This window comes from Ctenocephalides felis, unplaced genomic scaffold (assembly GCF_003426905.1).
Source record: "Ctenocephalides felis isolate EL2017-DRISC unplaced genomic scaffold, ASM342690v1 CF-g0.4_SCAFFOLD_03573, whole genome shotgun sequence".
In the NCBI taxonomy this organism is placed as follows: Eukaryota; Metazoa; Arthropoda; class Insecta; order Siphonaptera; family Pulicidae; genus Ctenocephalides; species Ctenocephalides felis.
In genome coordinates this window covers 5061522-5072681 of record NW_020539727.1, presented here as the reverse complement: position 1 = coordinate 5072681, position 11160 = coordinate 5061522, and the positions used below count along the sequence as shown (strand labels likewise).

The window sequence follows — 11160 nt, the reverse complement described above, 5'->3', positions numbered from 1 at the left end:
TCGAAAATTGAAAATTTTTATATACCTTCACGTTTCAGAGGTTTCTGAATATTTTGGCATACCTCATAATCAGAAAAAATGAATGCATGTGTGTGTGTGTGTGGATACAAATTTTCGTCCACGATTTCGGAAACACGATTCAACCGATTTCTAAAACATTCGATTCCTATTAATAAGGACACGTGTTAATTAGTTTTTGGCATAGGCAGGTCTAGCCGTTTTGGAGATACGGGGCAAAAAGTTCCAAAAACGGTAACTCAGTTTTTAAGTGAACGGAGTTTGATAAGATGAACTGGTCGAATTCTTGGGAAGGCAGGTCTAGCGGTTATGGACTCTCAATAAAAATAATAATAATAAAACTACATCAAATTATCAGATATTTTATAGATATTTTAATAATGTGTACACATTTTGTGTAAATTTTTATGGTTTCCGTACTAAGATTTTCAATTACGGTACGCAAAGTTCCAGCAATTGGCCTTAAGGCACGATGCAATGCACCCCACTAGTTTAATTATATAGTACACCTGACCTCTAAAATCGATAACAAGTGAAACAGTAGTGTTAAAAAAGAATGACTTCAAAAACACAATATCATGTGACCTTTGTCAGAGATAGATAAACAAGTATAAATGCATAATTTAAGATAAAAACAATTAAATGCATATGTTATATACAAACAATTATTAAATAAATATACAAACATTTCGTTTTCAATCTCGCTCTGGCGTAATTCTCTGGCAAGTGGGTTTGGATGATCCTCGAGGCGGCTTTTGTAATAGACTGAATGTGTTTGTATATCATCATTTGAATGTCCCAAAGTATATGTACTGAATTGGTTAATACATGAAGACTTCGACATAAACACAATGAACTATTTCTCTAATATATGCATAGATTATTGAAGTAAAACTTCTTTAGGCGCGACTAGGGTGCAAATTGGTACAAATGCAACGGAAGTCCTTTACGCCCGAATTGTTCGTCATTCGCTCTCGATGAGATCATTTCTATGCAGGTCGATTGTAATTAGTCGTCGTGTATGCGAATAGAGACCTGTCGTTGTATGCGTACCGGCATCAACGTTGTATGCGTACTGATATCAACTAGGAAATCGGCATAGATAAATAAACATTTCAAAGTTACATCGTAGTACAAATCTTGATTGATTGAATGAAAATGCCCAAATCAGAATAATATTTTACCCTGTACCTTGAAAATAGTAAAGCAAATTAAATATTTGTGTCGTGTACTAAACGTAAGTTTGTTGATTAAAAATTATTTCTATATTATTCGTATTTTCTATAAATCTTTGAAGTATTAAAATGAAAAATATTTTTAGGCAAGATAGATATTACAGCTGTTTAAAGAATGAGATTATATCGCCAGCGGAAAAGTAAAAAAAAATACAAGCCGTCAATGAATGTATGTCAATTTTAATTACACGAAGTTCTTTTTAATTTCACGAAAACACAATTACATTATGAGTGAAGTTCCAAAACAATATTTGTTGAGGCGTTGTTTAAAATAATCCACTATGTGAACGAATATTATAGAATTTATTAATCAGCAATTACTTCATTTCTCTAATGAAGGTTCATTGCTAATTACAATGACAAACCGATCATGTCATATTTGAAGTATGACTTTATTTATATTATTGTTTTTAAATATTATACATATTTTTAATGCTATTATAAATATATAATTCATAATTTATCATTATATGAATGTGTATAATAGTTGACACTGATAAATATGTGCATCACGAGTGTTACCATATTACTAACAAACATTATTCAAAATCGTTATATGATGTATTTATTTTCACTCAAATGCCATCTTGTACAGTAGCAAATAAGTTTTACTGCAATCGCGTGTGAACTTTACGCGCACTCCTTTATTATATATAGTTTGTTCTGTATATAAGTATTATTAAGTATTTTGTCCCGGATCTTCGGAACGGCTAAACCTGCCTTCGCCAAAAACTAATCAGCGCGTCTTCTTGTCAATACGAATCGAATGTTTTTTGAATTATTCAAATCCATTGATTCGTGTTCGCAAAATCGTCGAAGAAAATTTGTATCCGCACACACACACACATACATACATTTTTTCTAAGGTATGCCAAAATGTTCAGAAACCTCTGAAACGTAAAGATATATAAAAAATTTCTTTTTTTTGCGATTAATTTTCTATCGAATTACTAAAACTTGTCATTATTATATAAAATAATTTTTATTAATGTCGCAATAGCATTGCTGGAAGTTAACAAAATTGTGCCTAAATCTAATAAAATAATCAATAAGGGTAAATAAATTACTTATTCTATGATATAGTTTATGTTACAATTATTTACATCACGTAAAGTCATAAACAGTTTTTATTAAAAAATGAATTTTGTATATTGACTAAATTCTATTTATTACATAGCATCAAAATGGAACCTATGAGATTCTTGCTGCTTTTCCAGCTTATCTTCTCTCCTTTCTTTTAAATGTAAAATCACAATTATCAAAGCAATCAGTACACAGGTTCCAGTTAATGCGGCGACACTCAACAAAATTAATTTACTAGGAGTCACAAACAGTTGATTTTTCCATTTCAGAGGTTCTGCAGGAGGCCAGGGTATTATTACCATTTGTGAATTGGGAATGATCTGGGTCCACGATCTGGATCTACTGGACAAACCTACTGTTAAAGAATCGACGAAATTTGGGGTTCGTCCTAAGCCGAATATTGAATAAGGAAGGTGCAGAGCAAAGTATGCTGATTGAGGCAACTGAGCGCAAACTCCGGATCTCTGTTGACCTTCCTGAGTCGTTGTGTAGTATTTTATTCTTGGGCCAGGTAAATTTGTTCCTGAAAAAAAGTTATTAAATTAATGCATAAATACTAGGATTAAAAATAACTCAAAAGAAGTAAATTTTGGTTTCCGGCCTTACTATATTTTTATGATGTATTAAATTAAATGTTAGTTGATTAGTTATACCTTTATTAACTATTAATTAACTAGTTGTGTATGGCGTCGTGCATTAAGGCAAATTGCTTGAATTTCCCGTTCCGTAACAAAATGTTCGAAAAATCTTAAATGTTTTCAAATAGATTATTACAAATACAGTAAACATTGTCTAATATTTATAAGAATTATATAAACTGAACTACAAAGTTAAAATTATTTATTTAAAGTATATAAGTGAGTTTTTGAACTTTAGCCAGAATTAAAATTAAAATCTGCATTATTTTCGAAATACGAAAAAAAAAAAAATTAAAAAAAAGTTTAATAATCTCTTTAACTACCCGTAGGGTAAGTTATTGTAATCGTCCAAAAATCGAAATAGAAAATTTTTACATTTCTTCACGTTTTGAAGGTTTCTGAACATTTTGGCATACCTCAGAAAAAAGGATGTGTATGTGTATGTATGTATGTATGGATACAGTTTTTCGTTTACGTTTTTGGGCGCACGGATCAACCAATTTGAATGGTTAATAAAACATTCGATTCCTATTTATAGGAAGATGTGCTGATTAGTTTTTGGCAAAGGCAGGTTCAGCAGTTTCGAAAATAATGAGCAAAGAGTGCAGATAATAGAAATCGAGTTTTTGAGAGTATGGAGCATCCGGTTTTAATGATCTAATAAACATTCAATTCGTAATGACGGGGAAAAGTGGTAATTAGTTTCTTGCAAAGGCAGGTCCAGCCGCTTCGGAGATACAGAGCTAAATGTTCAAAAGCAATTATTTTGTTAAAACAAGCAAAAAGTTCTTTGAATCGTTCAAATCGGACGCTTAGTTCTCTCAAAAACTGCCATTTTTAGCAAATTTAGCTCTGCATCCTCGAAATGGCTGTACCTAACTTTGCTAAAAACTAATCACCTCTTTTACCCATCATTACAAATTGAATGTTTTTTGAATTATTCAAATCGGATGCCCCATTCTCTCAAAATGTCGATTTCTATTTTCTGCACTCATTGCTCCGTATCTGCGAAATGGCTGGACCTGCCTTTGCCAAAAACTAATCAGCACAACTCCCTATCAGTAGGAATCGAATGTTTTTTAAATCATTCAAATCGGTTGATCCGTGCACCTGAAAACGTGGGCGAAAAATTGTATCCATTCATACAAAACTACACTCACATCCATTTTTTCTTAGGTATGCCAAATGTTCAGAAACCTCTTAAACGTGAAGATTTGCAAAAATTTTCATTTTCGATTTTCGGCCCATTACTATAACTTATCCTACGGTAAGTTAACACTATGAATTTAAATGAACTGTTCATCATCATTATAATTTGAGGTAAAATAGTCACTACATCTTTAATTTTAGGAAATGCTTTAACTTACGAATATCTTGATCATTGTTAGAACCGAGAACCATCAATCTCAATAATCCTTATCATAAATTAAAATCTAAATACAAGTACATGTTTTATTATAAGAAGGATTTTTTTAGTAAAAATTAAAATAATCCTTAAACTCTTATCAAATATTTGATCATCATTAAATATAAAAAATTAATGAATTTTATATAATTAATTAAATTAATCAATAAAAATATAATCATTGGAAAATAAAATAAAAGTACAAAATGCTTTATTCTAATTTAGAGATATTTAAACAAAATAAAATTTAATTTTGTTTAGATTGCAACCCAATTTATATTGGAAAAACCTATTTTTCCAACCTATAACGTAATAAAACCACAATTACTAGATTTCAAAAAAAATATTGAAAAATCGAATAAGCAAAGGTTTGTAATAATAAACATTTACATTGAGATAGTATTAAAAAAATTATGTTTGTTTAATACTCTCCAAAATTCCATCCACATATACATATATGTGTATATATATATATATATATATATATATATATATACAGGGCCGGTCCTGGGGTCCTCAGCGCCCGCATGCAAGATTTGTTCTAGCGCCCCCCCCCCCAATAATTTTAAATTTTTTAACATTTATCATTAAATTTATATAAACATTTACGTAATTTTTTTTAAATTTATTCAATTCAATTAGATATAATCTAAAAGCGTATTAAATACATTGATTTTAATTTTATTTAGAAAATCCAAGTAATTTGCGAGTTGACCATAATCAAATATTTTACATTTTCAAGTATTTCTAACATATATGTAATATTAATATTTGGGCTTTGAAACATTCTACTTATTTCATTTTTAAACATAGGACTCGTTTTGCATGTTGAATTTTTTAAATTTTATTTTAATTTTATTTTTCATTATTTACAATATCCAAAATTGCATCGTAAACTTCTCCTTATTGATACCGTAAGGGCCGAATTGTATTTATATTTACTTTCTCATCTGATTCAGATTGTTGTTTTTAAGTTAAATTTTTAACGTATTTTAAAAGATGCAAAGAATTTACATATTTCCTGAATTATATTGAAAACAAAACACAATTATATTTGTATCTGTATTATTTCTACTTAGTTAATAATTAAATTTAGTATGAGCACCACTAGTTATAGAAAAACGATTTTTGTTTCTGAGTACATTTTGCTTATTTTTTTCATATCTCCTCCATTTCCATAAACCTAGCCACGCATGTCTTCAACTTTCAAAGCTTATCAGATGCGAAACATTTTCAACAGTTTCTCGGTCTTAATAAGCCAATTTCTATTCACCGACTTCCCATTTTCCATTTTTCTCTATTATAATTTGTATCTATTTTTTAATAAGTTTCGTTCAAACTAAATCAGCTCGAAGTTTTTCATTAATAATGCCCAATAATTTAAATTTTTGTAGGTTTGCGCTTACGGGATTGAACTCTAGATAATTTCTTTTTCGATTCCACATTAACTTCAAACGAAGAAAAGTTTAATAAGTACATTAAACAATAAGCAAAACAATAATTTACTAATTTGCAGAGTAATTAATTGTTTCTACTGATATCACATTGCAAACTGAATGTGCTTTTTCCTATTCATAGTTAAGTTAGATTGTTTATTATAATCTATTAAGTATAAGGTTGTCAAATATCTCCCTTCCGCCTTTTTATAAACCAAGAGCAAAAAAACGGAAGGGAGATATTTGATAACTTAATATACTAGATTTATTAGTAGATAGATTATATTAGGAAAAAATTTAAATAATATATTATAAATTTAATTTCCGAAACTCGTTTTGGCGCCCCCTAAGGCGTGCGCCCGCATTTTTTGCATGCATCGCATGCAAGGCAGGACCGGCCCTGTATATATATATATATATATATATATATATATATATATATATATATTGTGTGTGTATAATCAAAATACTAACCATATGTCCTCTTATCTCCTAAAGGGCCGATAGTGCTTGAATCTTCATCATTTTTGAGCCCTGTCAATACCATAATCTTGATAAAGTTTGCATCATAATCCAAAGTATTTCTAAAAGCAGCAACTTGTGTAGATTTATTCACAGGATTTTCTTGCACTAATATAACATCCAATATACCATCTTGATAAAAGTCATAAAACACAGACATTATTGTACCGTTGGTAAAAGGCAACAATCCTTTCCAGCGTACTGTGTATGTGCGATCGAATGCACCACAGTTACTGGTGCAAGGTATATTTTCCAATAAAAATGATTGTGGTTGGTAAGATTTAGGAGATACAGGATTTAAAGTGGCTAAAATATCTGGGTAGCCGTCCATGTTAAAATCACCACCATGAAGGGTAATAGTTGATTTATAGGGTTTGTCGTTATCTTCTGGTCTTAAAAAGCCCCAAACAACATTGTTCTCATCCTTAAAATTAACCTGAAGATTATGCCAGCGGTTGTTTTTGTAAACTAGTATAGTACTATTGACACAATTATCATCAAAACAAATAGGTACAAGCAAATCTAACTTTCCTGTCAGTTCAACATCCAAAAATAAGGTTTGGCCTACATGGCCATTCAAAGACCCAACCGGCAATTGTATTGAATGATTATACATAAATCTAGGTTCGGTGTCTGTGTCTACTCCATACCAAACCTCAAATTTAGTCTCAGCTGTTATAAATAGATCTGGGGTAAAATCATGATTCAGATCGACAAAAGCATTAGAATGTGGGGATCTCATAGGATAGTGCATGGTACCGCCATAAGTATCAGCATAAGCTGGGAGATTAACAACCTTTGGCTTGGTTCGAGAGTTATCAAATATCCAGAAAACACGGTTTCTGTTGAAGTCCAAGCCAAACAAGTCGACAATCATATCTTGGTTATAATCAATAGCTAAAGGTTGGTCATGGGTATAGAATAAAGGATCTTCATTACTACAATTTAAGTATTGTCTACCACCCCATAAAACATGGACACCTAATTTATTATCATCATGTTCTTTGCAAGTTACCATAACATCCATCAAGGCATCCCCATCGAAGTCTCCTGGTACTACGCTGGTGATTTTATGCTTAAAATGGCAGCGCATTTTATCACCAGGTGATAAAAGGGGCTCATGATTTGTAGCTAACAATATTTCTATGGTCTTACTATTATTTCTTAATACAAATACATCTGTTAATTCGTCTGAATTGAAATCACCAAATGCTGCTGGTATTCCATCCCTGAGGCTTCCAAAAACTGTGCTGGTTATATCACTTGCAAAACCACTATTAAATATTGCCAGAAAACAAAATAAACGAATCATTATAGCATTTTAATATCTAATATTTACTAAAGATTTCACTTAAAAATTGAATGTATTCGAACTAGGATTCGAACTGTCAAGTAGCTGTCAAAAGAAGTTGTGAGCAGAGATTGGAAATGCTCGAATGCATAGATGGTCAACCTCATAGACCTTATACAATACATGGACTGCTAGTTGAGCGCATAAAAAGTGTCAAAAGATGTTCTATGGTATGAGGGCATACGAGGGTAATTTTGCGGCCGAGATATGTCAAATACGAACACGAGCTTTACCGAGATTAGTCGAATGCACTCGATCGCTTAAATTTTACAGTTACTTGGGTTCACGTGATGTTTGATCGCTCGGGTTTTTAAACTAAAAGAGGATAAAAATATACCTGTTGTAAAATTGTTAAAAGTAAAATGTCTTCTAAAATGTGTTTGGTCTGTGGTAAAGTTCCTGATTGCAGTAAAACCTGTTCTGAATGCTTCGCAAGTATTCCGGGAAATTCGACATTCATCGATATAAAAAATCGAGGATATCTTTCATATCCTTCCGATGAAATGTTTAAATTATATTTATATATAGAAACCCTAATTCGAAATTCTTTAAATTTAATGTACAAAAGTTCATATGAAAGCACGATTCTCCGAAAGTTGGATGACTTGGGACTTGCACATTTTTTTAGATCAAGCCATTTCCAGCAATTTGTCCAGCACTATCATGACCTTATCAACTTTGTCGCAAAAATGTATTTAACAATTAGAATGCACCATGAAGAACATAAAAAAAGCAAAATTGATAAATATGTACGCCACTTTCACACAAAAATTGTGCTTTTTAAACACCAATAATAAATATATCACATTTAAACAAATATTTCATTGTTGCTTTCTAATTTCCCATAATAGCTCTAGCGAACTGTTCTTATTTTCAGTGAATTTTATAATATGTAAAATATTTTTTTATTTTTTTTTCTTATTTTCCTTAAACAGTTTGTATAACTAAAATAAATAAATAAATATATAAATAGTTCATTACATTCATTAGTTTAACATAAATTGTATATTATATAATATTTTCCCAACAATTTCGAACACACGGACTTTCATTTGACGTTCAAGCGATTGAGTTTGACATATCTCGGCCGCAAAATTACCCTCGTTTGCCCTCATACCATAGAACATCTTTTGACACTTTTTTACTTGAGAAATGTATGGGGACTAGCAGTCCATGAAATTGTATAAGGTCTATGGTCAACTTCCATAAACTTTTCGAAACACTAGTGTGTGTGCTTTTGCAAAAATCAAAAAACAAAAAACAAAAACCTTACTTAAAGGCGAAAGATACAAGATGGAGCAGAGACTAGTAGGGCGCATGGCATTGTGCCTTAAGACAAATTGCTGGAACTTCCCGTACCAAAAAAATTTTTTTTAAAGATTAACATTAAAAATTTACTTTGAAAAAATTAGATTTTTGAAAAACTATAAATTTTTGCCAGTAATTTACTTTATTAGAAAAACAAGGACTTTTTTAAAAAAAATGTTTTTTATATTTTGGAAATTCTGAACTTTTTTTAAAGCAATCGTACTGCATAGAGACGAAATATCCAAGCGCGTAAGCGCCGCGTTGCCGTCTATCTGATAAACATTGGTACGGAACCCATAGGAATGTAAACAAAATTTATACTTATTGTTAAAATCTCTATAAAATTACTGATAATTTGATGTGCATATGTCTAATGATCATTTTTGACCGCCAAATGGGATTTTTTTACTTTTATCACTAGATCTCCAAAACCGCTAGACCTGCCTTCAATGTACAAAAAATGGCAGTTTTTGAGAAAACTAAGCATCCGATTTGAATGATTTAAATAACTTTCTGCTAGCGTTGACGAAACGATTGCTTTTGGAGCGACATTTTTTTTTATCTTAATTATTTTTTTTGAATATGGAAAAATCTTATCCATGAGAAAAATTATTCGGTTTCTAGCTAAAGTTCTAAACTTATAATAATCTATTTGAAAACATTTAATATTACTCAAAAATTTCATTAAGGTACAGGAAGTTTCAGCAATTTTTCTTAAGGCACGATGTCACTTTTTAGCCTAGTTCAATTTCCGTTGATTTTGAAAATATCTTAGCAATTCGGCCACGTAATAAAAATTATTTGTATCTATTAATAAAGTTTAAGTATTAACCCTTTCCACTCAGATGCCGCCGCTCCGGCGACAAAATACATACAAATTTTGCAATGCGCCAGTGGAAAGGGTTAATTTGTGTGTTTTTTTTGCACAAAAATTGTAATGGGGCCACCGGCCACACATTGGACATGGTTGCTTTTAGTGCAAAAATCGTCCTATTAACAATTGACTTGTTGTTTCATATTCTCGGAGTGCTTGCATTGAACAAAAACTATGCAAAATTTTTTGTTTTATTTTTTACTCAAAAATTCGTGTAACGTTATGTGGTAAATTTAATGAATATACAATTACAGAAATAAGTGTTTTTTGGTCAATTTTAAATAAAAATCACATGAATTAGTTTATAGTGAGAAGCTAAAACTTTATTTTCAAAATTGATATTGATAGAGTTGATTATTTACACCTGTCGGGACTTGCCTTAAGGTAAAATGCCACTTACACCTAGGTCTATATGTTAACAATGATGGATATCACTAGCTCAATGTTTCTAATCGTAATTATAAAAATAATATATAATATTTATAATGAATATCGTGCATAAAACAATTTCTTGAATATTTTTTCTACGTTGTAACATATAGTATTTGAAAAAAATTGCAGTCTATTCATCGAATTAAAAATAGTTAGAAGAAATCATTTTGTAAGTAATAATGAATTCTATATTGGCTGAGTGAGTTTCAACATTACATCAGATCACAACATGTTACATATGATTCTATTTAAATTTTTTACGCTTTTGACAAATAATTAATATTGACATCCATTTAAGATCAATCTGAGATATAAATCAATACGCACACATACACAAATTTTAAGTCAAGTGTTTTCTTCTTAAAAAATAACTGATATATTAAGAAAAATAAATATATAAGTTTGTTACCAATGGTCATCCCATAACATCAATAATTCATTTTGTCTTGCATAACAAACTCAAAAGAACATAATTTAAAGAAATTTTGAATTACAAAATTTGTTTGTTCGTCTGAAAAGAAATTTATAAAATCACAGTTTTTGATAAAATCTTTTTGGTTGAAAAATTGTAGTGTATGATCAATCATACAGGTAATTATTTCTGTTTTTTCAGTAACCTTTCTTAAAACTTTCTAATTTTTTAACATTTCTAATGTTTTGTTATATAATCCACTGATTTATTTTCATTTTCATTTTGATTGTTTCGTCATATTCCTGTACATTATTTTTTCCACAATTTTATTCATTTTATTATTGAAAAAAATCCACCATCTTCTGCTTTTCTTAAACATATTGTTTGCTTAAATCTTATCAAGATTAAGATTCTTGACAGATGTCCTGAAGATGGAACGTACCTAG

General features: G+C 30.3%; 1 protein-coding gene across 1 annotated transcript; it reads right to left on the bottom strand.

Annotated features, from left to right (window-relative positions):
• Positions 1-2248: 2248 nt before the first annotated feature.
• Positions 2249-7732, bottom strand: LOC113389027 (T-cell immunomodulatory protein-like). The gene is made up of 2 exons (XM_026626072.1): positions 6290-7732; positions 2249-2859 (listed from the first exon to the last, which is right to left on the bottom strand). Exons 1-2 carry the CDS (start codon positions 7647-7649, stop codon positions 2423-2425), a joined length of 1797 nt encoding a protein of 598 aa, XP_026481857.1. The 5' UTR covers positions 7650-7732; the 3' UTR covers positions 2249-2422.
• Between the last annotated feature and the right edge of the window lie 3428 nt (positions 7733-11160).